At 52.0% G+C, this 26,820-nt stretch overlaps 1 protein-coding gene across 2 annotated transcripts in view; it reads left to right on the top strand.

Moving 5' to 3' along the window:
* EP400 (E1A binding protein p400) overlaps positions 1 to 26,820 on the top strand; it is a 112,096-nt gene that overhangs the window by 78,744 nt on the left and 6,532 nt on the right. The window contains exons 31-51 of one of the 2 annotated variants that reach the window (XM_052654536.1): positions 1,987 to 2,098; positions 2,248 to 2,391; positions 6,228 to 6,371; positions 6,582 to 6,665; positions 6,970 to 7,104; positions 7,379 to 7,423; positions 7,526 to 7,679; positions 7,800 to 8,041; positions 8,176 to 8,349; positions 10,087 to 10,223; positions 10,345 to 10,401; positions 11,945 to 12,023; positions 12,117 to 12,368; positions 13,350 to 13,395; positions 13,478 to 13,587; positions 15,969 to 16,176; positions 16,290 to 16,486; positions 18,134 to 18,352; positions 20,147 to 20,342; positions 20,708 to 20,832; positions 22,344 to 22,490. In XM_052654536.1, coding sequence (XP_052510496.1) covers positions 1,987 to 2,098; positions 2,248 to 2,391; positions 6,228 to 6,371; positions 6,582 to 6,665; positions 6,970 to 7,104; positions 7,379 to 7,423; positions 7,526 to 7,679; positions 7,800 to 8,041; positions 8,176 to 8,349; positions 10,087 to 10,223; positions 10,345 to 10,401; positions 11,945 to 12,023; positions 12,117 to 12,368; positions 13,350 to 13,395; positions 13,478 to 13,587; positions 15,969 to 16,176; positions 16,290 to 16,486; positions 18,134 to 18,352; positions 20,147 to 20,342; positions 20,708 to 20,832; positions 22,344 to 22,490 — 3,007 coding nt within the window. Of the gene's footprint in view, positions 1 to 1,986; positions 2,099 to 2,247; positions 2,392 to 6,227; positions 6,372 to 6,581; positions 6,666 to 6,969; positions 7,105 to 7,378; positions 7,424 to 7,525; positions 7,680 to 7,799; positions 8,042 to 8,175; positions 8,350 to 10,086; positions 10,224 to 10,344; positions 10,402 to 11,944; positions 12,024 to 12,116; positions 12,369 to 13,346; positions 13,396 to 13,477; positions 13,588 to 15,968; positions 16,177 to 16,289; positions 16,487 to 18,133; positions 18,353 to 20,146; positions 20,343 to 20,707; positions 20,833 to 22,343; positions 22,491 to 26,820 lie in introns of both variants that reach the window. The other variant, XM_052654537.1, reaches the window with a different exon arrangement.

The raw sequence follows: 26,820 nt of genomic DNA, 5'->3' as shown, positions 1-26,820 counted from the left end.
GGCAGCCAGGGGTGGCTGCAGCAGTCTGCGTCGTGTGTTTCCTTTCCTTCAGGTGGGCTCACCTTCCTGCTATCCTGTCTGTTCTTTCTGTACACTCAGCCTTGCTTGGGACATAGTTGAGTTGTTGGCAGTGGTGACTGGGTTTGCTGCTGAGACCCAAGTGCTGTCCTTCTAACGTGTACCTATTATATTTCTTCTAGAGTCTCTGACCTTTAAGAGGGTGTCTCAGGTTTTAGGTTGTTTCAGGTGTTGTCAACTGTAAATGATTTGTTATAACTTAACTGTGGCAACTTGTAAACAGGCTACTGAAAGAATTTAAATCTTATAAGCGGTCATCCACACACGGCTGAGAAAACCAGAGGAGGCTATGCCTGTGTGTCGGCCCTCTGTCTGCCCATCTGGTGCCCAAGTGTGCAGGCATGTGACACGCCCCTTCCTCTGTGCTCCTGCTGCCTCTGGGAGGGGTCTTTGCCGAGTGTGTGGTCCCTGGCGGCTGGCCCATGGCTGGAACCCCAGCCCGGAACCCCAGCCCCACATGCATAACCTTTGCCATTTTCAAGATGTAGTCATCCACACACTGTGTTTAAATAGCTTAATTTTTTCTCATTGTAAATGTGTTACTTGTTCATTGAAAAGAAAGTAAAGAAAACGACAGCACGTGGAGAAGGCAGATAGCCTGCCCAGGAGGCTGTTAGTAGCATTCCAGTGTCTTTCCAGACGTAGCCCCAAGTTTTTAATGTAAATTCGTTTTTAATAATGTTACTTATTTTTGCCTGTACTGGGTCTTTGTTGCTGCGCAGGCTTTTCTCTAGTTGAGGGGGCGGCAGCTGCTCTCTACATGCAGTGCATAGGCTTTTCGTTGCGGTGGCTTCTCTTGTTGCAGAGCACCGGCTCTAAGGCGCTCGGGCTGCAGTAGTTGCAGCTCTCCGAGCTCTAGGGCACAGGCTCAGTAATGGTGGTGCACAGGCTGAGTTGCTCTGTAGCATGTGGGATCTTCCTGGATCAGGGATCGAACTCGTGTCTTCTGCATTGGCAGGCAGATACTTTACCACGGAGCCACCAGGGAAGCCCTCCCTGATTTTTTTAAATGGGTTGTGCCAACGGTCTTACGATGTAATGCTGTTTCATTTTAACAATATATTTAGAGCCTGTTTCCATGCAAATATATATAAATTTGGTATATTGTTTATGTAATTGAATAATGTTTCATTGTGTAATTGCTTACTGTTGGCCCTTTAGCAGTTACTAGCTAGTAATGGGGAAAACATTTTATTCTCAGTAGCCACAGTTTGTAGACACTCAGGAACAACCTTGGCAGTAAAGGTGCAGGAAGTGCAGGAGTGGAGGGTTAAGTTGTGAAAGGATATGACCTGAGCGATGTCATGAACTCAGGACATGCTCTGTTCTGGGACAAGAAGACCTGGTTCACAAAACTGTAAAGTTTCCCCAAAGTGATAGTGAAGTTTAACATCATCTTAATGAAAGCCCTGATCATGGAAGTAGGGAGTGGTTACTGCAGCTTTTCAGGTGGCATGAAGCAGCAGCCAGGGGATGCTGGTCCTTGGGCTGCAGCCGCTAGACACAGGTTCCTTTGGGAGGCGCACAGTGACTTGGGGGCATCTGCCCGCCGTCATCAGCGCTGAGGGAGACAGGACTCAAGGGGTCTGGCGTCTTGGGAGCTCTTTTCAGGTAGAGGCCAGTGAGGGGACGTGGCTGGCCAGCATGGGTGGCGTGGGCCTCTGGGGCCAGCCCTCCTGCTGCATGGTAGGTGGTGGTGTGGCTAACCCCATGTGGGTAGTGGCCAGTCGACCCCACAGGCCTCCAGTCCCCTCTGGCCACCACACAAAGGAAGCAGCTGAGAGTGCTGCCAACATGCCGCTCCACGTGGGTGCTGTTCTGCTGGGTGGTCCGGGCGCCATGGCACTCACGCTGCCCTCGGGCTCCCAGGGACTTAGCTGTCGTGTGTGTGTACGTGTTTGGTTGTAGGCTCGTGAGTGGCAATTCCATTGAAGAGAAGTTGTTGAAAAATGGCACCAAAGATCTGATCCGAGAAGTGGCTGCTCAGGGAAACGACTACTCCATGGCGTTCCTCACGCAGGTACTGTCATCCACGAGGAGGCCTGGGGCAGGGGAGGGGGTGCCACACAGTGACCAGAATGCGTGCGTTTAATGCTGCTGAGGGGTTGGTGGCTGGTGGTTTTCTGGGTGCAGAGGTCACAGGCTCAGTGATATGCATTTTTGTTTCAGCGGACGATCCAGGAGCTGTTTGAGGTTTATCCACCCATGGATGATACTGGCTTCCCGGTGAAGGCCGAGGAGTTTGTCGTCCTTTCTCAGGAACCTTCTGTCACAGAAACCATCGCACCCAAAATTGCAAGACCTTTCATAGAGGTAAGGATAGCTGGTGCCTGCTTGGCATCATTGGATCTGGAGCTCTGAGTCTGCCGCTGCAGCACTGTTATTCCCTCTCCCCAGGCCTTGGGCCTGATCTGTCAGCTTTCTCCATCCGTGCTTTCATTGTTGGGGATTTTAGCTGTAAAAAGAGGTGAAGGGTGCGGGAGAGAGTGGTGTGCCGCACCACCACCGCCACTGCTGCCCGCTGTCACCGTTCCCACCCACGCTTCTCAGGCCACCCCGCACTGTCGTGTGTGACCTTCTGCTCCAACCCCTCGGCCCTTGCCGGCTACCGTCTCAGTGCTCCCCTGTCACAGTGCTGCTGGGCTGAAGGCAGCCCTGGCGTGAGTCCCACGTCCCGCTCTGAGGACAGGACCGCAGAGAACAGCAGCTGTTTCACTCGGCTGTCTTTGTGGGTTACGTGCTGAGATGATGTGCTTCAGGTTTATGAGAGTGAGTGAAATCCTGCCTTCTGCGTTTTTGGCCCAGACGCTTGCAGGTTGCACACTTGTCTCACAAGCTGTTGTGCAGACGTGTCACACACCCACCTGCACACCCACCTGTCAGGGCCACCTCGCTCTCCTCCCTGAGGCTCTGCTCCCGTCCTGCCTCTTGGAGGGGCTTTTGGCTACAGGATGCCTTCTCTTTTATTTTTGAAACTTAACTGTTTGATTATTGAGTAGAAATAAATGCATGTGGTAAAATCTTCAAAAATTTATAATGAAAAGTAAGTCTTTTGCATCAGGCCCTCACTTTCCTCTCAGAGACAACCACTGTCCACTGTTTCTTACGTTTTCTTCTACGAGTTGTCTGTGGGTCATGTCAGGTGCATAGAAATACTTACAGCTGTTTCTGTATCAGGAGGAACAGATCGATTTACCCTGTTGTTTTTAAAATAGGTGATAGGTGCCTTAGGCTTTTAAGAAAATCTCAAACAGCATGACGGGGACTTCCGTGGTCGTCCAGTGGTTAGGAATTCACTTTCCAGCTCAGGACACGTGGGTTCAGTCCCTGATCGGGGAACTGAAATCTCGTAAGCCTCAGGACAACTAAGCCCTTGTGGCACAACCACCAAACCTGCACACTCTGGAGCCCAAGTTCCACGTGAAAGACCTGGTGCACCCAAAATTTAAACAATAAATAAAAGACAAAACATAATTCTCAACTCAAGAACCGCCCCCCCACCCCCCCACCAACTGAAAACATCATTAACATAAACCTCATAACAGAAACGATAGTGGGGAAACAGTAGCCTCTCCTGGAGGTAATCATTCAGTTCAGTTAAGTTCAGTCGCTCAGTCGTGTCCAACTCTTTGCAACCCCATGAATTGCAGCACTCCCGGCCTCCCTGTCCATCACCAACTCCCAGAGTTCACTCAGACTCACATCCATCGAGTTGGTGACGCCATCCAGCCATCTCATCCTCTGTTGTCCCGTTCTCCTCCAGCCCCCAATCCTTCCCAGCATCAGAGTCTTTTCTAATGAGTCAACTCTTCACATGAGGTGGCCAGAGTACTAGAGTTTCAGCTTTAGCATCATTCCTTTCAAAGAGCACCCAGGGCTGATCTCCTTCAGAATGGACTGGTTGGATCTCCTTGCAGTCCAAGGGACTCTCAAGAGTCTTTTCCAACACCACAATTCAAAAGCATCAATTCTTCAGTGCTCAGCTTTCTTCACAGTCCAACTCTCACATCCCTACATGACCACTGGAAAAACCATAGCCTTGACTAGACGGACCTTTGTTGGCAAAGTAATGTTTCTGCTTTTCAATATGCTATCTAGGTTGGTCATAACTTTCCTTCTAAGGAGTAAGCGTCTTTTAATTTCATGGCTGCAATCACCATCTGCCGTGATTTTGGAACCCCCCAAAATAAAGTCTGACACTGTTTCCACTGTTTCCCCATCTATTTCCCATGAAGTGATGGGACCAGATGTCTTGATCTTTGTTTTCTCAATGTTAAGCTTTCAGCCAACTTTTTCACTCTCCTCTTTCACTTTCATCAAGAAGCTCTTTAGTTCCTCTTCACTTTCTGCCATAACGGTGGTGTCATCTGCATATCTGAGGTTACTGATATTTCTCCCAGCAATCTTGATTCTAGCTTGTGCTTCTTCCAGCCCAGTGTTTCTCATGATGTACTCCATATAAGTTAAATAAGCAGGGTGACAATATACAGCCTTGACGTACTCCTTTTCCTATTTGGAACCAGTCTGTTGTTCATGTCCAGTTCTAATTGTTGCTTTCTGACCTGCATATAGGTTTCTCAAGAGGCAGGTCAAGTGGTCTGGTATTCCCATCTCTTGAAGAATTTTTCAGTTTATTGTGATATTATTGAGGTAATCATTAAACATTGGTAAAAATCTTACATGGATATTGTGGAAGAAAAATGTGAGGTCTAAAGGCAGGAATGTTTGAGGAATGTGAGTGTGTCACACACCCTTGCTGTCGCTTCTTATTGTGACTTAGAGACATTGGCTTGGCATGTTCTTTGAACATACAGATTCTTTGAAATGTTCTGGTGGGTTGTCTTATACTGTGTGTCAAACACTGTTCCAAGCAGTAGGGGTATGGCGTTGAGAAAAAGGCCTCTCATCCTCCCTGGAGCTTCTGTTCTAGTGACAGGAGAGATGCCAGACCATCACCTCACGGAAATGGTGTGATGAGCAGTGTCTAGGAGTGTTATGGGTAGAGGGACAGCAGGAGTCAGGTGTGGCCGGGGGTCAGCGGCGATGGAGACAGCTGCCCGAGGACATGTGGCTTAGGACCATCATCTGGCTCTGTGTGGACACTGGGCTGGGGACCAGTTCAGAGGTGCAGGTGTGGGAGCCATGTGGGCGCATCTCTGGTTGAACTGCAGCTTGCTCTTGGCTGGTGAGCTTTGTGTTCATTGGTAGTGTGGGTACTTTTCTGTGAGATGCTCGTTCGCATCTTTTTCTGTGTTGTTTTTTTTTTTTTTTTTAGACTGAGTTGTCTCTTTTTCTTAATGCCTTGTTGGCATTTTTCCTACATTCTGAGTGCAAGGCCTTTGTGGGATACATGTGAAATATATTCTCCCAATCGGTGGTTTGCCCTTTTTAATACTCTGTCTCTGTGAGCAGAAATTCTTGGTCCTAATGCCACTGTCTTTCAGGTGATTGATGCTTTTGCATTCTGAGAGGTCCTCCTTTGCTTTCTTCTAGATGTTTCAGTGTTTTAACCCTCATGCTCAGGTGGACAGTCTGTTCGGAAATAATTTCTGGGTATCGTGTGAGGTTGGGTTACCTTTTAAACTTTGAAAATTTGCCCAGTTGCCCTGAAAAGAGGTGCTAGTTCTTAACTGAATCCTCTAAGCTGTGTGATCCCCCCACCACTGCCCCCCACGTGAGCATGTGTGTCTTGAGTTTGCCAGCCCCTGACAGGTATACCTTCCGGATATCAAGAGAGGAGCACGTGTTATCTGCTCGTCTAAGTTGCGTTTCTTGAATAGTGGTGCCAAGGACCGCCTTCCTGGGGGTTTGGTTTCTGTGTACGCCATGGACCAGAGCCTGTGTCACATGCAGCGCTCTCGTGGTGGGACTGGGGTGGGAAGGTGGGTGTCGGGTGTGAGATGGAATGAGACACTGCATTCTGCTCGGTTCTCTGAGTCTGGGGGCCTTGATGTGTGTGTCGGCCTGTGTCCTGAGGCTCTTCCCCAGGGTGTGTGAGGGTCCAAGGAGCACACTCACTGCTGTGGCAGGGGGCTCAGTGTGCAGTGTGGGCGTGTAGTCAGGTCTGTACATGGCTTTTTTCCAAGACCCCTTATTTAAAGTGTTCAAAGCATATTAAAGTCACCTCACGCAGCATGCACGTCCTGCAGGCCCTCAAGAGCATCGAGTACCTGGAGGAGGAGGATGCCCAGCAGCCGGCTGAGGAGGCCATGCCCGGGTCGCCTGACTCCAGCGGTTCCAGGTGGGGCGAGGAGCCCTCGCAGCTGGAGGAGTTAGCGGACTTCATGGGGCAGGTTTGGGCGTTTTCTCTTCTGGGTTTCTATTTCAGTTTTTCTTTATACCTAAATAGTTTAAGCACGTGACCTTTCTGTGAGGCATTTCTTGTTCATTCTTGACCAAGATCAGTTGCTGTTTTGATTCAGGTGCTGGTGGGGGGTTATATGAGGAACTAAATCCTTATGAACTTGCTATTAATTCTGTTCAAAAAATGCATTTTGAAACAGCTCACACCAATTGAAAAATATGCTTTGAATTACCTGGAATTATTCCATACTTCCATTGATCAAGAAAAGGAGAGAAGTAGTGAGGTAAGAGAATGCACTTTTGACCATCTTCACGTGTGAGAATCTCAAATTCTTCAGTGTTAAACTGGGTTGGAAGTAAGCGTGACTCGCCCAGAATTCAAGGCATTAAAACCAAACCCCACCTGTATGTAAACCGATCAGATGGGTAAAGCCTCAGAAACCCTACGCCAGGCAGTTTTCCTTGGTTTTGAAGCAGCTCGGTGTTTGGTTAGAGGGTCCTGTATTGGGAAGAGGAAAAGGGGCCCAAGGACTGGGGGGGCTGGGGGGAAGTGCAGGGCAGTGATGGTTATGGCCGGTCTCCCCGCAGGGTGCCGTGATGGCTGCTGTGCGTGAGTGGGAGGCCCGGAACGCACGGAGCCTGCGGGAGCAGGAGGCCAGGGCACGGCTGGAGCAGGAGCAGGAGCAGCTCCTCACCTACACCCGGGAGGACGCCTACAGTGCGGTATGGGCATCCCCCAGGCCTCCTGTCCCCGGACCCGGGGCCGGCGGGCTGGGCCTGTCTTGGTCTGGCGCCGGGTTAGAGGGTTTCTGTTCCCTGCTGCTGGCTTTCCCCACCGTCGTGCCGGCTGTGACGGCGGCGTAGTTTAGGTCTTGGTAATAGCGGTGCTGCCTGCTTGTTTCGAAGGCTTATTAACTGACATGAAGGTGGATAGTTGACCGCTCGCAGCTCAAAGCGAGGGCTGCCTGGACCTGAAAAGCCTCCCCTTTTCCTGCAGGAGTTTGTGTGTGAGGGTGCCGATGGGCAGACGGAGGTCATGCCGGTGAGTGCCCGTGTCCCCACGCCCCCAGACCCCTGCCTCCCACGGTGCTGGGTCGGCTGCCCTTGTGGCCACCCAGCTCAGGCTTGTCCCTCCTGCACGCAGCTCTGGACGCCACCCACACCCCCCCAGGACGACAACGACATCTACATCGACTCGGTCATGTGTCTTATGTACGAAACCACGCCCATCCCTGAGTCCAAGCTGCCGCCTGTGTATGTGAGAAAGGAGCGCCGCCGACACAAGACGGACCCCTCAGGTGGGCTTGTGCGCAGGGAGAGGGCTTGTGGCTGCCGGTGGCCTCGGTGACCTTCCTCGTGGCTTTTCCACTCCCCACCTTGGCCCGCTGACCCGCTGGCTGAAGCTGCTTTTCGTGCAGCCGCAGGCAGGAAGAAGAAGCAGCGGCATGGGGAGGCCGTGGTGCCTCCACGGTCACTGTTTGACCGCACGACCCCCGGCATGTTGAAGATCCGCCGGGAGGGCAAGGAGCAGAAGAAGAACATTCTGCTGAAGCAGCAGACGCAGTTCGCCAAGCCTCTGCCAACTTTTGCCAAACCGACCACGGAGTCCGGCCCCGACAACCCTGAGTGGCTCATCAGCGAGGACTGGGCGCTGCTGCAGGTGAGTCCGAGGCCCCGACCTTGGCCAGCCCTGTCACTGGGACCCTTGGGATGGGGGGTGGAGGGGGGTGGGGGTCGGGGGAAGTGTCCAGCGGGCAGGGCCTTGACCTGTGGGTCCCGAACCCGATCATTCAGGCCGTGAAGCAGCTGCTTGAGCTGCCTTTGAACCTCACAATTGTGTCCCCGGCCCACACGCCCAACTGGGACCTGGTCAGCGACGTCGTCAACTCCTGCAGCCGCATCTACCGCTCCTCCAAGCAGTGCCGGAACCGCTACGAGAATGTGCTCATCCCCAGGGAGGAGGGCAAGGTGAGGCTCATGGGGGCTGGGGGGCTAGGCAGAGGCGGCTGAGGGTGTGCAGTGCTGGACAAGGCCCTGAGAGGGGGCGGTGCGGTCGCAGTTACTGCCGGCAGCGGTCTGGGTGCTGAGATCCCACCTCATAGGGAGTGGCCGCACTGTTGTGTCCTCTGGAAAGTTGTGTGTGCTGTCTGGTGGCCTCAGCGCCATCCGAGGGCTTCCTCTTTCTTGGGTTGGTGAGTGGAAGGGCCCATGCTCTGTGCTGTCAGCTGACATGAAGAAGGGTCAGTCCGTGCGGCCACCTCAGTGCCTTGCTGCAGGGGACTGATGGGTGTTGGACACCTTGGTCCTAGCTGCAGGTGTCGTGGACACTGACTGCAGACGTGGTGTGTTGTCATCAGGCGCAGCCCCACGGTTAGCGTGGCTGCTGAGGATATCTCCACTGTGGCACCTTTTCTCATCCTCCTGGAACCGCGTTTGTCTCTTGCTCTTTCTCCATCTGCTCTGTCCTCACCCTCCTGCCTTTGGGAGTGGGTCCCCAGCCTCCATGTAGAAAGCCTCTGTGCACAGTGTTGGGCCTGTGGCTGGTGGCCTTTGGGGTGATGGTCCTCACATCCAGTCACAGAACAGGAGTGATGACCTCCTCTCTGCCTGGGACCGGCCGGGGCAGGTGTAGCAGCAGTAGACATCCTGAGCTTTGATGAAGTTTGCTCCTGTGTTTCTAGTTCATGACCGTTACTTACTTTTTTCTTTAACAAATCTCAAGTTTTTAATTTTCTAAAACCAGTTGTCTCTGGATAAGACATGTTTGTTTCCTCAGAACACCATTTTGTGATGCTTTCATCAACAGGGCTTCCAGTATCAGGGCCATTAGGTTTGGGAAGCATTTCTAACAATTGTCATAATTTGGATACGGTAAATCATCAAGCTGAAACTTGACGCTCTGTTACAGCTCATGTGTGAAGCTAAAGAAAACGGCAAAGGTCGTTTATAGGGTTTGAAGGTGGTATTCTGAATAAACTGGAAAGCTTGTTTACGTGCCTGTGCAGCAAAGCATAGAGTGAGGTTAGAAATGAAGCGTATTCCAGTGACTGGCAGGCACTCAGTGTCCAAGGTGTTTCACTCCTGCATGTGGGGATTTGCTACTTTGCGTTAGAGCGCTGCTCCATAGGGGCATCCTCCATCGACGACCTGCTTGCACCCATTGAAGCAGGGATGCTCAGACGTGTTACATCTACAGGAGGGGCTCACGCAGCCTCTGTGGGGCGGCCTGCAGGCCGAGAGGGACCGCCCTGAAATTCTGCAGGAGCAAGGAGGTGCCTGGTTTCACCATAGGGCCCATGGAGGAGAGAGTCCCAGGCACAAATAATGCTAGAGTCCTGGCCTTCACGTCCACGGGGCCAGAGGCCCCTGGGAGGGCAAGCTGGTGCCCAGGGGCGGATCACAGTCAAGGTGTCCTGGCTGTTAGTGGCCTGCCGTGTAACCCAGCCGCTTGGCCTCACTGCTGTCTCCCCAGCTGGAGGCATCCCCTTCTTCCTCCAGGGATGGGCAGGGAGGCCTCGCACAGGCTGGGGAGTGTGGTCGTTGGATGATGGCCGCTGTGTCATTGCTGTTCTGTGTTGAGACTCAGAGAGAAGGTCAGGAAGAAGGGGCTCGGTTTTTAACCCAAAGGTTTCACATTAGGCTCCTAGCTGGGGACCCCGTTCACAGGTAAGTGTCTGACTGCTGTGCTGCCCCGTTCTGTTTCAGAGTAAGAACAACCGTCCTCTGCGCACAGGCCAGATGTACGCCCAGGACGAGAATGCCACACACACCCAGCTGTACACGAGCCACTTTGACCTGATGAAGATGACTGCCGGGAAAAGGAGCCCCCCCATCAAGCCCCTGTACGCTTCCCGGGTCCCCCAGTGCTGGCCGTGCGGAGTCAGTGGGGGCTTGTTTTCACTCGGCCTTCCCTTCCTTTGCGTTTTCCTTTGTTCAGTAATTTTTTCTCTTTCTGTGTTGCAGGCTTGGCATGAATCCCTTTCAGAAAAACCCCAAGCATGCTTCTGTATTGGCGGAAAGGTATTTTGTGTTTGTGATATAGTTTTAACTATTTGAAAACGACCTCATTTTAGGGCTTTCTTAAACTCTACAAGTTCAGTGAGTTATTGTGCAGACAGTGTGTCCGGGCATCAGCTGAGGGTGGTGAGGTGGGGAGTGCCCGGCTGGCTGGTGTCCCCATTCACCGGATGAGGAGGTGTCCTGCCTGCAGTCTGACGGCCTGATGGGCTGCAGGAGGGAGAGTGGCTTCTCCTCCTTCAGCATCTCTGCGCTGGCAGATGTCTTGTTGGCTCTGCCCTGAAAATATATGCTGTTGGGGGTGGGTGTTCTTGCTTTGAAATTTTGCAAAGGAAAAAAAAAATGACTAGGTAGATGGGTCGTGAGACTGGTCGGTGCGAGAGACCAGTAACAGAGAACTGTGCAGTCTGAGTTGCTTGGCATCTAGGTGTTGGTTGTAAAATCCCTGCCACTTTCTGTGTGTTTGCCTTCTTAAAATCTGGGGAGGAAAGAACGTGTTCAGATGGAACCTAGTTGCCACTCGGGCTCAAGCTTTCCTCATAACCAGGCAGGTTTTGCAGATGCTGCCGGAAACGGGCCTGTCCCTGCTAAGAGTCCTGGCCCTCCCAGCCGCAACCAAGAGCCCAGGCCTCTGGGGCTGCTCCTCGAGTGGGCTGGCAGTCCCTGCCTCACGGCTCTGCCTTGTGGGTCGCTCCATCTGGGATGGTCTCCCTGGCATGTTGGCCTCTCCCCTTGCCTCACTGTCACGTGTCACCTTTTTCTTGTGGAAACTCACACCCCAGCCCCTCTCTGTGATCTCTTCATGGTACAGATTGTCTTTGCATCTTTTCTTGAATATGGGGGCAGCTGGATGGGTTGCAGGGCAGCCTCGTGGGGCTGAGTGGACTGACATGGGTAGTCAGAGCATGGGAGACAAAGTGCTGGGCGGGCTAGGGACACGTGACTTGGGAGGGCTGGCATCCAGAGATACCAGACAGGTGCACCACAGCATCTGGGCCGTGCTGGTGAGCCGCTCTGAGACATGGAGGGAGCGCACAGGGCAGAGCCGACCTTCCTATGACTGTCATGGGGGCCAGGGGGCACAGGAACCTTGGAAGCAAGGGTGCTGTGAGAGGCTGGGGAGGACCGTCAGGTGCTCACGGTACTAGGCAGGTGACTGGCTGACCTCTCCCTTGGAGGAGGGCTGATGCTCAGGGCAGGTGGGGTGATCAGTTTGCTGTGCTGGGTGGAGGGGCAGGCATTCTGCTCTGAGGAGCACAGTGCTGAATGACCTTGTCCCTACATGCTCAGGGCCTCCTGATATCCTGGGCATCTGGCCGAGTACTGCTGCAGAGGGGAGTCAGGCCCAGGCCCACCTTCAGAAGTTCCTGTTGGAAGGGCATCCTTTTCCCTTTCCTAGGGCCAACCCACCAGGCGCCCTGGCCTGTGGGGCTTTGTAGGAGTCGTGTCCCAGCACCTGGCAGGATGGGAAATGGGGAATTTGGGTTCCTAGAATGTTTGTCTGCTTTAGAACTTGCAATACATTTCTTTTTTTTTTTGTCTTTAGTGGCATCAACTACGACAAACCCCTGCCTCCTATTCAGGTCGCGTCCCTCCGGGCAGAGCGCATTGCCAAGGAGAAAAAGGTGTGGTGCAGTGGGTGGGCAGGGCCCAGAGGGGCTGGGGTGCTCTGCTGGGCCAACTCCTTCCCATGACGCTGTTCCTTCCTGCCCCTGTAGGCACTGGCCGACCAGCAGAAGGCACAGCAGCCGCCTGTGACACAGCCCCCACCACCCCCGCCTCAGCCGCAGCCCCCGCCACCCCAGCAGCCGCCTCCACCTCTGCCCCAGCCCTCAGCAGCAGGCAGCCAGCAGCCCCCGGGGCCGCCTGCCGTCCAGCCCCAGGCTCAGGCACAGCCCCCTGCACAGCCCGCGCCACCCCCACCAAAGGCGCCCCCTGCGATCACGACGGTGGGCAGTGCTGCAGTGCTGGTGAGAAGGAACAGGGAGGTCGGGTCCAGCACATCCTTCAAGGGGTCCCGCAGCTTCCAGCCCAAAGCCCTTCAGAGGCCCAGTCTCCCGCCTCGAGGAAGTGGCTGTTTCACCTGCATCACCCCACGCAGGCCCAGCTCTGCTCTCCGGGCTGGCTTAGCTCAGTAGAGATGCGGGAGGCGAGGCCACTCTTCTTGGTGTTTGGAAGTTTCGGATTAGGGCTTTGTGAAGTGTAACTGTGAAGAGGTCAGCCTCTTCGGACTTGCAGAGCAGTTAGTGCAGACCTCCCTTTCCTGACCCTGCCCCACCCTCCCCTGAAGCTTGTGTACCCGTGAGAGGGAGGCAGTAAAAGGTGTTTAAAAAAGAATGGTAGTCTGACGGTCTCACGCAGCGTGCCCTGCCATGTGCCCTCTGTATGTGCGTGGTGACACGTAAGACTCCCCCATGGGAAGACACTGCCACCTGGCGTGGGATGGCTTTGTTATACAGAGTTGTTTCCTCCCCGTGTTCTTTACTGCGTTTGCCACAGTGGTGTTTTTATGGGCACTTGAGCAGCTCTGTTCTTCCTTGTTCAGAAAACTAAGCACCTGCTTGGTGTGAGAGCTGCTGTCTGCCCAGTGGTAGGTAGTCAGGAAGACTTTCTGCAGGGCTGGCCCCTAGCCTGTAGCCAAGTGACACTAGTCAGAGAAGAATGGAAAATAGCAAGCACAGAGGCCCTGAGTTTTGACAAATATGGGGTTAAAAGGATCAGCGTGGCTGGAGCTTGGTGACTGAGGCACAGACCCAGCAGTGTCAGAGGAGGTGGGAGAATGGGTAGGTATGTGGGGAGGACGTAGGGAGAGATGGGGCTAAAGTCGGCCATGTGGTCTGAGTAACCACGATTAAAACTTTGAATTTTATCCTGATGAAATGGAAGGCTTTGGAGCATCTGTGCAGGGGAGAACTTGACCTGAAATTAAAATGGTTTCCTTCCTTCAGCAGGCAGGAGCCATCAAAACGTCCGTCACAGGGACGAGCATGCCCGCGGGTAAGAAGCCTCACGGGTGAGATGCCACACCTGGAGATGAGTTCTCTCCCGTCCTCCTGCCTCACACGCTCTCTCCCTGCAGGCACCGTGAGTGGAAATGTGATCGTGAACACCATCGCTGGCGTCCCTGCCGCCACCTTCCAGTCCATTAACAAGCGTCTGGCTTCGCCCGTGGCTCCTGGAGCCTTAACCGTGAGTTGTCCCTGCTCCTGGGTGTTTTGGGTGGTGTGCATGACCTAGGATGCTGCCGAAGTTGTAAAAAGAATTTCATTGGTGTAGAAATTACTGATGTAGTCTGAATTTCATAAAATACCAAGAATATTCAGGTGTGCAGAGGATGGTTTCCACATTGTTCTTTCTGAGGGAGAGGGTATTGAAATCCCCCACCGTGACTCCAGGAGGAGGAAGGGAGTGAGGGCGTATCTCTGACCTCACGGACGGGGTACCCCACGTGCCGTACTGACAGTTAGCCTGTGAGTGGATGGTGGCCATTGCACAAGTACAGGAGTGGACGGTGCTAGATGGGGCACAGGGCGGGGTGGTGGGTTTCTGGGATATCTAGGCCCAAGAGTAGGAAGCAAGAAGGGGCCAGACCTGGGCAGAGGGAATGACGCAGAGTGGCAAAACCCCTGAGCACAAAACCAGAAGACAGGGCACTTACCAGAAGACACACCTGCTGGGCTGTAGTGTTTCACCATGAAAGGCAGAAGTGAGCAGATGAAACTGGCAAGTTTACGTTTACTCCTGAGCTCCAGCTTAGTCACGGAGCTAAAGATAACATGTGCCCCGAATGAGAAGAAGCTGCTTCAGAGTCAGCAGTGCATTTGGCAGATAGAGGGATGTCCTTCTTGGGCATTTTCTTAAATGTACTTATTTGGCTGTGCTGAGTCTTCGCTGCTGTGCGAGGGCTTTCTCTAGTTGTGGCAAGCGGGGGCTACTCTCCAGTTGTGGTGCACAGGCTTTTCATCACAGTGGTTTCTCTGGTTGTGGAGCACGGGCTTAGCTGACCTATGGGATCTTCCTGGAACAGGGAATTGAGCCCATGTCCCCTGCATTGGTAGGTGGATCCTTTACCACCACCAGGGAAGGCCCTTCTTGAGTTTTGAAAAATGTCTTTGCTGTGCAGGTGTTGCTGGTAGTGGTCTGGATGCATGGTGTTGGCAAAAGGATGGACATACAGATCCATGGAGTAGGATAGAGAGCCCAGAAATAGACCCACATGTACATTGTTGATTACTTTTTGCCAAAAGTGCTGGAAGAGTTCATTCAGTGGAGAAAGGACAGTCTTTTCCACAAATTGTGCTGGAGAAATTGCAGAGCCATGTGCAAAGCGATGGACTTTGACCTGTTTCACTAGTATTATATATAGAAAGTCACTCAAAGTGGGTCATAGGCCCCAAACTATAAAATTTCTAGGAAAAAAATAGAACATCTTTGCTACCTTGGTTTAGGTGAGGATTTCCTAAGATACCAAAAACCTGTGCCTTATGAAAAATTAATAAATGAGGCATCATCAAGAATTTCTGCTCTTTGGAAAACATTATTAATAAAATTAAAACAAAGGCATGGAAAATATACCTGAGAAAGAACTAGTATTTAGATTATATAAAGATTCTTCCAGGCTTTCCTGGTGGGTCAGTGGTAAGGAATCCTCCTGCCAGTGCAGAAGACACAGGTTTGATCCCTGGTCTGAGAAGATCCCACATGATGTGGAGCAGCCAAGCCCTTGCGTCGCAGTTACTGAGCCTGTGCTCTGGGGCCCAGGAGCTGCAACTACTGACCCCATGTGCCATTACTACTGAAGCTTGTGCACCCTAGAGCAGGTTCTCCACAAGCAGTTACTGAGCCTGTGCTCTGGGGCCCAGGAGCTGCAACTACTGAGCCCATGTGCCATTACTACTGAAGCTTGTGCACCCTAGAGCAGGTTCTCCACAAGAGTAAGCCACCTCAATGTTGAAAAAAAAAAGAGTAAGCCACCTCAATGAGAAGCCCGCTCACTGAAACTAGAGAAAAGCCCATGCAGCAATGAGGACCCAACACTAGCCCAAAATAAATGATGTGTATATATAAATATATAAAGATTCTTGTGTCAACAGGAAGAAAATGAACAACGTTTAATAGTGGACAAAATAGTTTTTTTTAATGGACCAAAGATTTGAGCAGTTACTTCAGTTGGGGTGCCACGAGGCCTGGAGGGGGTGGGAGTGGGTTCAGGGCTGCAGCTTCCACGCCCTGCTGGGGATGACCGTGGGGAGTACGGTCCTGTGTGTTCTGCGGGGACAAACATGGGCACCTAGATGGTTTCCTGGAAACCAAAGGTCTTTCGAGTGGGGACACCGGGACAGACACAGGGCAAGTGTGGTAGACGGGGGAGGGGACCTTCCTTTTCTGCGTGCTGCCACCTGCTCTAGCCCAGGGCACAGGTTTTGCGCTCACAGGTCTTTCAGCACTCTGTCAGAAGGCTTCGTTTTCTAGGTTTTAGAGTTTTGTGGCCTTTTTTCTTTACCCGATGACTGTAGAGTCTCGAGTATCGCGAAGCAGCCTGACAGTTCTCTTCCCTTCACCTTTTCCAGACCTCGGGAGGCTCTGCTCCTGCCCAGGTGGTCCACACCCAGCCTCGAGCAGTTGGTTCCCCAGCCACGGCCACATCCGACCTGGTGTCACTGGCACCGACTCAGGGTGTTCGAGCGGTCACCTCAGTGACGGCCTCGGCTGTGGTCACTACCAGCCTGACCCCCGTGCAGACCCCGACCCGGTCTTTGGTGACTCAGGTGTCCCAAGGTAAAGGCAGAGTTGGTTTCCTACATGACCCGCCCTGCTCTTACAGCTCCTGAGGGCTCAGGTGCGTGCGTGTGTGATTGAGGGGCTGCGGTCTCACCAGACAACCTCTTCAGCCACAGGGGTCCAGCTCCCGGGGAAAACCATCACGCCCGCACACTTCCAGCTCCTTCGGCAGCAGCAGCAGCAGCAACAACAGCAGCAGCAGCAGCAGCAGCAGCAGCAGCAGCAGGCCTCTCAGGTGCAGGTCCCACAGATCCAAGGCCAGGCCCAGTCACCAGCACAGATCAAGGCTGTGGGCAAGTTGACACCGGTGAGCATCTTGTAGAAACCCTGACACCCCCGTGTGATGACGCCTTGTTGTGTCTTGTCATTCAGAGTGTGTTCTGCACAACCTGCCATCGTCTTTATGTGGGAAGTGTGTGTATGTTGTGTTTAGAAACAACCTTGCCTACAGGGCCACTTCCATGATCACGTGACCAGCTTGTTCCCAGCTCTCTGAGGCCTTAATCCCCATTTCCAGATGGATCTTCCCACCTGCTTGCTTGTGCTGTGTGCAGCAGCTCAGGCTCCAGGGAGAACTTGAAGGCCACTGGACCCTTTTCCCAGCCTGAGAAAATGTTGGTGAAAAGCATTCCTCTACAGTTTAAGAGCCAAGGTGGTGAAGACTTGGTTTCTCTAGGAGTAGTTCATTTGCATTATCGTTTCTCAGTGTCAGTCATTTGAGTACTGATATTTCTGAATTTTGCCAATCGCTATATCACCTGCGCTGTTATACAACCAAATACATTCATTTTAAAAGGAAATACTGCCACAAGTGGAAAAGCATTAATAGTCAACTTAGAAAGGAGCCAGAAAAACGTGTGTAATAGAAACAAGATGGTATTTTAGAATTGCAGCTGGCCGTCGGAGCTGCCACAGTAAGTACCTGCCCTCGGGCCTGCCCCTTGCGGGTGACAGAGGGGCCCAGGGCCCTGGAGGGCCTGAGAACCTGCGAGCACCAGCCAGGACTTCATCCTGGAGGGGCGCGCAAGTGCACACCACAGAAACAAAATGTGACCAAGCTCAACTTTCCATCCTCCGTCACACCAGCCACAGCTCAAGGGTACAAGGCCACACGTGACTGTGACCATCTCATTGGACAGCCCAGCTCCAGAGTATGTCCACTGCTGCGGAATGCTGACGGGCAGCACTGAATTAGGGTTGTTCAGCCCAGCAGGGGCGAGTTGTCAGAGCGGGTCTGTGCCACTCCCCATGCTGTTGCCTCCCCCCACCCCCCACCTCCCTGCTTCTTCCGCTCTGTGATGGCAGGGCCTTCAGTCACCTGCTTCCTGCTTCCAGCTGCTCAGAGCCCCACTGACCCACTCATGCACCTGACTCCTTTCCTCTCTTCCCTGCCCCCTCCTAAACCAGTTGCAAAGTCCTTTTCTTTTTCAGCATCTTGAAAGAGATCTGATAGTCATGAATGAATAACTCAATATCAGTTTTCCTCAATAATTTTTTATTCCCTAGAATATTTTTATCTTGTTATTTTGACTTCTTTTAAAGACATGGGTTTATTTATCAATTAAACTTTTATTTGGAGACAGTTGGAATACAAAATTTAGAGCTACTGCTTATAATACATCTTAAAGTTTCAAGAAGGACTATGATTTTAAGACTTTTAGAATTTTTTTGATGATACTGCAGATTTAAATTAACTTGTTTATGAGTGATCAGAACCTAGAAATTTTGTTACAGATTTGCTGATCTGTCAAATCACAGTTGCTAGTTTTCATCAGTGATAAACGAACACTTCAAAAATGTTTGGCAAAGGCCTGGAGGATTGTTTGCAGACTGCCTAGTAGCCACTGTTTTCTTCAGTATTTAATGGGTAGTAGAACAGTAACTTAAAACCAAGATATATACAAAGTGGAATACAGTTAATGTTGATGAAAAGATTACTTTATCTGGGTTTTAGGAACACCTGATCAAAATGCAGAAGCAGAAACTGCAGCTGCCCCAGCAGGCGCCCCCAGCACAGGCCCCAGCGGGGCCCCCGCAGCCAGCGGCTCAAGTGCAGGTGCAGCCCCCGCAGCCCACGCAGCAGCAGAGCCCCCAGCTCACCACGGTCACGGCCCCGAGGCCCGGCGCCCTGCTCACGGGCACCACCGTGGCCAACCTCCAGGTGGCCCGGCTCGTAAGTTCCCGTTGATACGCTTGTTTTTCCAGAGCAGCGTCTTCTTAACGTTTTAACTGAACTGTTATTGCTTGCTCAGGCCCTTGCAGGTGTGATGGTGGAGTGACAAGTAAAGACATGGTCTTTCCCCAGGAACTTTAAGTTCTCCTTGGAGAGGGCGAAGCACAGCACACGTATGGGAAACATTTACACAGTCGTGCTTTTCCAGAACATCAATGTCACAAAGCTTATGGTGGCCTGAGAGGTCAGGGAGGAGGGGAGCAAGCCAGACCATGGAGGGAAAGCAGGGTTTACGTGGGGGATAAGGGGACCATGAGATCTGGCACGTGGAAAGTATGCCGGTGCTGCCAGGCGGAGGGGAGGCTGTGGGAGGCAGGAGGCAAGCGAGTCCCCAGAGCTGGGCTACGGGACCACAGCGCTCCGTGAGCATAGCGAGATGTCGGAGATGTCCGAAGGAGGGGATGATGCTAGTGGGAGAGGGGTGTCTGGGACGGTCAGTCACAATAAGCAGAAGTCGAGGGAGTGTCCGGTGGGCCAGACTCTGTCCCACTTGGTGACATCTAGCACTAGGAACCCTGCTCTGGGCTGGGTGCTGCCTGAGCCTCTCTGCCTGTCACCTGATTGTTGCTGAGGTGGGAGTGGGTGCTGTGATGCTAACTCCATTTTGCAGGTGCAGAAACCAAGTCACACACCTTTAGTAACACCCAGATCCTACAACTCGTCACCCACAACACAGCTGTAATTTGGGGGTCCAGGCTCTGCTTCTCGTGTGCTTCACTCTGAGTCTGTAAGAGAAGGGACCGAAGTGGATAAAAATTGTGAGAGCAAGCTTGGTGTTGCCTGTGTTCACAAGAAGTGCGGATTCAAGTGAGCAGAGTAGTAATTACACTTGAAGGCCAGGTTGGGGAGCCCATTCCTTGAATGGGACTTACAGGCAGAAACTGGCTCCCTTTGGAGAGAGTTTTAGTCAGTTAAGCTAAGAAACGTGCACGTTATCTTACCCAGTGATTGTTTTTCTGTTACATTCTAAAGAAATAATAGAACAAGTACACAGTGATAAATATACAAACTTGTATTGGGAATGTTAGGAGAGAGTTAAATCGCCATCACTAAGGAGTTGACTAAATAGACTGTGTCGCGTGCACACGGTGGAAGAGTACACAGCTTTGAAAAAGGATTGTTACGAAAGGAAGAGACTCAGATTACAAAATACCTAAAGTTCATCTCGTTTTACACACCTTCCCAGTGAGCCATACAGAGAAGAGATAGTTTCTTTTTCTGAGTTTTTGTACATGTAAAAACGGGTCTATTTCCATTTTCATTTTTAAAGATACAACTTAAGGAAAGAAGTGTTTGGAAGCAGTGTGATAACAAAGTCTCAGGAGATGGGGCCTGAGGGTGGCCCTTAGGAGGCTGTGGCAGTAGTTTCAGGGTAGGGTTGTCACTGAAGGACTAGAGATGAGACTAGGAGACGTGACAGTCTGGGGCTGCTGTGAGGTTCTGAGGTGGAGGGCGAGGCAGAGGCGCACGTGCACTGTGGGACAGGACAGGAGCCGTGGCTGAGCGGCAGTGTGCCCGGGCACACGTGGGGCTTTCTGAGCCCTGCTCTCTGCGTCTCTTGGTGATGGTCAGGTGGCGTAGGCAGCCCACAGCGAGATGTTGTCTGTTAGCTGAGCACCACATTGCACCTTCATGAATTTTTCAGTTTCTCACCACTTGACCTCTGGTGGGAAATGTTTGCAGATGCATGGAATCCTGAATATCTCTGGACTCTCCATTATTTTCATTGTCTAGACCCGGGTCCCCACTTCACAGCTGCAGGCGCAAGGGCAGATGCAGGCCCCAGCGCCCCAGCCGGCCCAGGTGGCACTGGCGAAGCCCCCGGTGGTGTCAGTGCCAGCAGCTGTGGTCTCCTCGCCGGGCGTCACGACCCTGCCCATGAACGTTGCTGGGATCAGTGTGGCCATCGGGCAGCCGCAGAAAGCCGCAGGTGCCTGTCTCACACCACCCCTTGCTCCCCCTGCACATCACCCCCTGCTTACGGCCTTCAGTGGAGCTGACGAGCCTTTTCTAGTAGCCATGGCCCTCAGCCCTCTTGTGAGTGTCACAGTGTGTGTTAGCGGAGGTGTCCACTGATTTAACCGTTAACGTTCTCAACTTCCCAGACCTTTGTCTGAATATTATTATGAACCCAGAAACATTTAAAGTTGTCCTAAGGGACGGCTTTATTTGTCTCAGCACTGTTTCAAGCTGTTGTTTTCTATAAAGAAATCACTGAAGCTGAACTCAGTGTGAGTCCCGAGACCTTGTTCATCCCTGGTGCTCGTGATTAAATGATCTGCTTGGTGTTCGCAGGACAGACTGTCGTGGCCCAGCCCGTGCACGTCCAGCAGCTGCTGAAGCTCAAGCAGCAAGCCGTCCAGCAGCAGAAGGCCATCCAGCCACAGGCTGCCCCAGGCCCTGCCGCTGTCCAGCAGAAGGTACTGGGTACTGGGGCCCCTAGTCATCCCCTCTGCATTTGAGGTGGGCCCTGCTGCCAAGCATTGGGTGCACAGAAGTGGAGAGGGTCCTGAATGGGCCCTGCCTGGCTGCCTGGCCTCTTCACACAGGAGACCCTATGGTTGTGGGCTTGGGCAGCACAGAGGATGGTCTTAGGGTTTGCCCTGGAGGGAGAGGGACCCCCATGCACCGAGGGCTTGTGGGGGCAGCCATGATGGACTCAGTCTGTGGAATTGCATGACTGGGGAGGGGCCAGAAGGATTCCAGGACACGGGCATAGCTCATGGTGTGTGACCCACCTGGGTGTACCGGACAGATGGAGCCAGGCCACAGCTGTTGAGCTGTCAAGAGGAGGCCAGGCAAGGACTGTGTCCACGTGAGAGAGTGTGTATACGCTGGCACTCATGCTCAGAGCATGGATGGAGGGAGGGAAGAGACAGCGGACAAAGGTACTGCAAGAGGAGTATTGTCAGTGTGTTGGTGATACCCTGACTGAGAAGGCTGGGAGGAAGCTCTGGGCTGATTCAGCTCCCAAAAGCAAGTCCTCCTTGGAGGTGGGGGTTCGGGGTTGTACTTGCAGGCTCCGTGTTGACGAGCAGGAGCAGAGTGCGAGGAATTCTGTTTCCCATCTGCTTCCGGTGGCGTGAAGCCTGGCCTACAGATGATGATGTAGGCTGATCATCGTGCTGATTTCTGACTGCTGATAGTGAACTCCATGCTGTATCTGTGTTTTCTGAACCGGAGCTGGAACATTCCCTCTGTGTGCTGAGGGCTCTGTGGGCGCTGGCACCCATTCTCAGAAACTGACACGTAAAGAAATGAAGTGACTTGTGAGTGGAGAGTGCTGGGCAGGGAGGCACTGTGGCTGGACAGGCAGGGCTGGGTCAGCATGGAGGCTTAGCCAACATCTAAAAGAGAGAAGGACTTTAGGAACGTGCTGGTCTGTATGTTCATATGACTTGAAAGAAGACTTTTGAGACCTTAAAAATGTCTGTTCGTGGAGATGACTTTGTAACCAAATATATGGTCTGTATATTACACATGGCTTTCTGAACAGTATTTAAATTCTCCTGGCAGGGAAAGCTAAAAACCAGACTAAAGGTGCAAAAATTGTGCATATAGTTTGTTTCTATTTGTCCTAAATGTATTTGAGTATATGTCAAATTCTTAAAATTAGATTTGAGAAATTGTGCACGTGTGTCTCCTGTCTTGTCAAGTTCACTCACTCACTCACTCAACCTGATGAGCTGACGTGGCCCCAGGTTCTGAAGAGGATGTGGAGATGAAGCCCAGCCTGGGTTGTGAGGGGACCTCCCAGGAGAGGAAGCGATGACCCAGGACTGAGTGCCGGGGGTGGGGGCAATGGACAGGCAGGGCTGGGAGCTGGGATGGTCAATGCTGTGGGCACCTGAGGGCAGGCAGGGCCCGGGAGGAGGCCTGGTGGCTCTGAGATGGGGACGCAGCTCTAACCCTGGGCGGTCTCTTTCCTCAGATCACAGCACAGCAGATTGCTGCTCAGGGCCAACCGCAGAAGGTCACCTACGCCACCCAGCCAGCCCTTAAAACCCAGTTTCTCACCACACCCATCTCCCAGGCCCAGAAACTGGCCGGGACCCAGCAGGTGCAGACGCAGATCCAGGTGAGTAGGAGGGAGCCTGTGGACCGACAGCAGACTTGGGGGACCACAGATCAGCACCCCATGAAACGCACTGTGGGGCCCGCAGTGTGGCCTGGGGACCACCGCAGTGGCGCCCTTTGTGCTGGTGCGGCTCCTCCAGGGCTCGTGGTCGTCCCTGTGCTTCAGAAACTCGAGAGCTCTGTCCCTCCGCTGCTCCCAGTGCCGCCCAGCCCAGTGTCACACATCCTGTGGGTCCTGCGTGTAAGCGCCACATGTAATGTCTGGGATGGGGTGTGGGGCTTGGGCACACACCCCGCTGAGGCGCTGTGTGGTCCCCTGGCCTCCACCCACGGTGGCCTGGCCTGCTGTCTGCCTTCCTCTAGCAGCCGTGTGATTCTGTCCTTGGTGAATCTGCGGATTGTTGGGGCCCCTTTCAAGGGACGAGCCTGTTCGGGGCTTCCCGGTGCAGTTGTACATCCTGGTTCACCTTCAGGTCTATGTCACTTTTCCCAGCTTGTAGCTTATCTTCTCACTCACTTTAAGAACAGAAGTTCTGAATTTTGAGTCAGCATATTAAATGTTCATATCACAATCAAACTGATGGGGTTTTTGTTAGAATTACATTGACCCTGTAGATCAGTTTGGGGGAGAGTAGACATCTCTACAGCCTTGACTTCAGATTCACCAACGTGAGACACGCTTCACTATTTAAATCTTCTTTAAGGCCCTTCAAGTAAGTTTCTTATTTTTTTTCCATAAGGCTCTTATTGCTCATCTTGGGTTTATTCCTGAGTAATAGCGCTTTCTGCTGCTCTACTGTCAGTTCCCTCTCCTTTGTGTGTCTCTAAGGCACTGTGTGTGTTGACTTTTGAATCCTGCAGCCTCAGTCTGTTCTTCTATCATTTGTGTTGACACTGTCACCTGTGAGTCCTGGTGGCGACTCCTTCCCCTTCCTCCTTGCCGTTCTTCCTGCTCACGAGGGCTTGTAGGGCAGACGCAGACAGGAAGCTCGGCCACATCGCTCTCCTTACGGTCGTTCTGCAGGGTTGGGTTTTTAAACTCATCCTTCAGCACATAAGAAAATTCCCTTCTTGATCTAGTTGGCTACAAGTTTTTGTTCCTTTGGTTGTTTGGTGTTTTGTCTTTTTAAAAACCCTCTGTCTGCACCCCTGTCCTCGTGGTCGCTCTAGTCTTGAGGCTGTGAGCCCATCTCTACTGATGAGTCCAGATTCATATCTGCAGCCAGTTGCCATTCCTCACAGGGTTTTTATTTGTTTTTATTATGTTTCTTGACTGTGGCAGGTCTTCGTTTTGGCACTCGGAATCTTGCATTTTAACGCTTGGGCTTAGTTGCTCTGGGGCATGTGGGACCTTAGTCCCCAACCAGGGATCAAACCTGCATCCCCTGCATCGGGAGGTGGATTCTTAACCACTGGACAACCAGGGAAGTCGTGTCCCCCCGACCCCCGGGCACAGTTTTCATTCCAGCTGCCTGAGGATGGGTCCCTGGAGGTGTGCACCTCCAATACCTGAGACCCTCCTGTGCACTGCAACTCCTCTTCCAGCCCCAGGACAGCAGTTCTTTCCTGACCTTCAGCCTTACCTGGCCCAAACCCTCCGCTGCTCTTCACACTCAAGCCCTGGCCCAGTGCTGATCTTGCAGGGAAGTGTGCTGAGACGTGGTTTGTGGTAGTGTAGGGTGTGGCTGTGGGCTCCCTTTGTCACCTCCAGGTCAGGTTTATTCTGTCAATTATGAGAGAGGTATATTAAAAGCTCCCATTCTGGGACTTCCCTGGAGCTTCGGTAGTTGGGACACTATGCTTTCAATGCAGGGGGCATGAGTTCAATCCTTGGTCAGAGAACTAAGATCCCACATGCTGCATGGCCTGTCCAAAAATTGGAAGAAAAAAATCTCCCATTCTGATTTTGGATTTATCCATGTTTCCTTATATTCCTTTCTATTTTTGTTTTTTATATTAGGTTTTTTATTATTGTGTGTATGCTAAGTCACTTCAGTCATGTCCAACTCTTTGTGACTCCATAAACTGTAGCCTGCCAGGCTCCTCTGTCCATGGAATTTTCCAGTCAAGAATACTGGAGTGGATTGCGATTTTCTTTTCCAGGGGATCTTCCTGACCCAGGGATTGGACCCTGGTCTCCTGCATTGGCTGGCCGGTTCTTTACCACTACCACCACCTGGAAAGCCCTTTATTATTAGCTACACATAAATTAAACTTTTTATTTCTCTGAAGTCCTGTTTTGGTCTGGCAGCCTGCTCTGCCTCAAACTGAGAACTCCACCCATTTTGTGTCAGAAGTTTCTGGTGCATGTTTCCATCTTGCGCTTTCTCTGTTTCACACACGTCACGGGAATGGTCGGATGGGTGCTGCTGCACTGCCTTCGTCCTGCCTCTCAGCTTTGGTCCTCTACCTGTGACAGATTTGCTCGCCTTTGTGGCAAGACCTGGAAGGGTGGCCTTCAGCTTCCATTTTGTTTGGGTTTTCAGCTTGTCCTGTTTTCTCATTTCTGCCTTACTTGTCTCCTCTTCTTCCATTTGTCTATCTATTTTTGTCTTTATGGTTTTTCTCCTCTACTTGTTTGAAAATCGCCTGTTCTCTCTGGGTTCTCTGAAGCGGTTATCCTCAATTGTCCATGTGCAGGTGGCCTCTTCACAGAGCAGCGCGAGCCCATCCCAGCTCTGCTCCGTGCGCTGGCCTGCCACACTGTCACTCTAGCCTTTGTGCCCACGTGTGCTGTGATCACAGTTCTCTCCTGTGTCATTGTCACTTTTGTGTAAAACTACCTGTCTTCTGCTTGAAGTCCATTCTTTGGAGTTTCCTGTAGTGTTTGAAAATGCGTGTATTTCACTCTTGTTCCTGAAAGGTACTTCTGCTTGGTGTGGAATTCTAGACGAACATTTATTTTCTCAGCACATTAACAGCTGTCCCGGTTCCTGGTCTTTTACTGTTGATGAGAAGTCAGATGTCTGTCTAGCAGGTCACTGCTTCTATGTAACTTGTCTGTTCTTGTTTTCTTTTGAGATCTTTTCTTTGTCCATCTTTGTAATCTCAGCATTTAGCCCAGTGTCTTGTGTATAACTGTTGCTTGAGAAATACTGGTGGTCTTGAGACAGGCTGGGACTTGGGGCCTTTTGCTGCAATACTTGCACCTGGACAAACACTTCCTATAGCATCAAACTATAAAGAAACTCTGTGTGTGCGCCTGCTCAGTCATGTCTGACTCTTTGTCGCCCCACGGACTGTAGCCTCCCAGGCTCCTCTGTCTGTGGGATTTCCCGATTAAGAGTACTGGAGTGGGTTGCCACTTCCTTCTCCAGGGGATCGTCCCAACCCAGGGATTAAACCCACGTCTGTTCTGTCTCCTGCATTGCAGGCAGATTCTTTACCACTAGCACTGCCTGGAAAGTGCCTTTCTTTGTCTTGGGTTTGACACCATGATGCCCTGGCTAGGTATCTGATCCCCTGGAACCTGGGCATTGGCCAGCCATTATTGCGGTAGATGCCACCGCTGCTCCATCTCCCGCCCTCAATGTACCTTCAGTCTTCTGTGTTTTCCTCTCATTGTCTCTTTGTGCTATATTCTGAGTAACCTGCCTCCCATTTCAATGCTTTTCCCTTTTGTTAGGTCTAATTTGCTGTTAAAAGTTTGCCGATTGAATTTTAATTTTGGTGATAGTTACTTTATTCTTATTCTTTGAAGTTTTGTTTGTTTTTATCTCAGATCTGCGTGGTCTGTGCAGTTTCTTGTTCACCTGTGTGTTTACAGGCTATGCACAGCAGCGTACTATTTTGTGCACGTCTGGTAATTCCTCTATTTGAAGTCAAAGTTCATCTGATTTTACTTATTTCTTTTCCACTGTTCTTGCCTCAGGAACTGTGGGGTTTTTGTCTTTATAGAAATTGTCTTGTTGTGATCCAGTTTCCCTTGAAGCTTGTTTGTGGGAAGGCTTTGAGGTTTGGGTGGAAGGTGGGTTCTTCTGCTAGGCTTCTGTGGGTGCAGTCAGGACTGCATGAGCTTGTGGCTTGAGGGTTTGGCCTCTCAGCCTGTGTCTCCTCTTCCCCTGCCCAGCACTGAGGCCTCAGACAGGTGACTTCCTCACAGACCCTTTGAGTGACAGGATTGCAGCTGTAGGGGGCAGCATGAGGCCGTCCTGTTAGCTCCTCCTGAGAGCGGGCTTGGACGCGTCTCCTGTCTGCCACACCCGGGGGGTGGTGAAAACCCAGTCTAAGGCTTCACCTGCAGCACAGGGTCTTGGGAGCCTTGTCATGGCTTGGGGTCTCCCCTCTTTGCTTAGATTTTGGAGCGGGGAGCTCTGGACTATCTGCAAATT

Source organism: Budorcas taxicolor, chromosome 17 (assembly GCF_023091745.1).
Source record: "Budorcas taxicolor isolate Tak-1 chromosome 17, Takin1.1, whole genome shotgun sequence".
Lineage (NCBI taxonomy): Eukaryota > Metazoa > Chordata > Mammalia > Artiodactyla > Bovidae > Budorcas > Budorcas taxicolor.
Note: the sequence above shows the minus strand (reverse complement) of the source record. Positions and strands in the feature narration are given on the sequence as shown.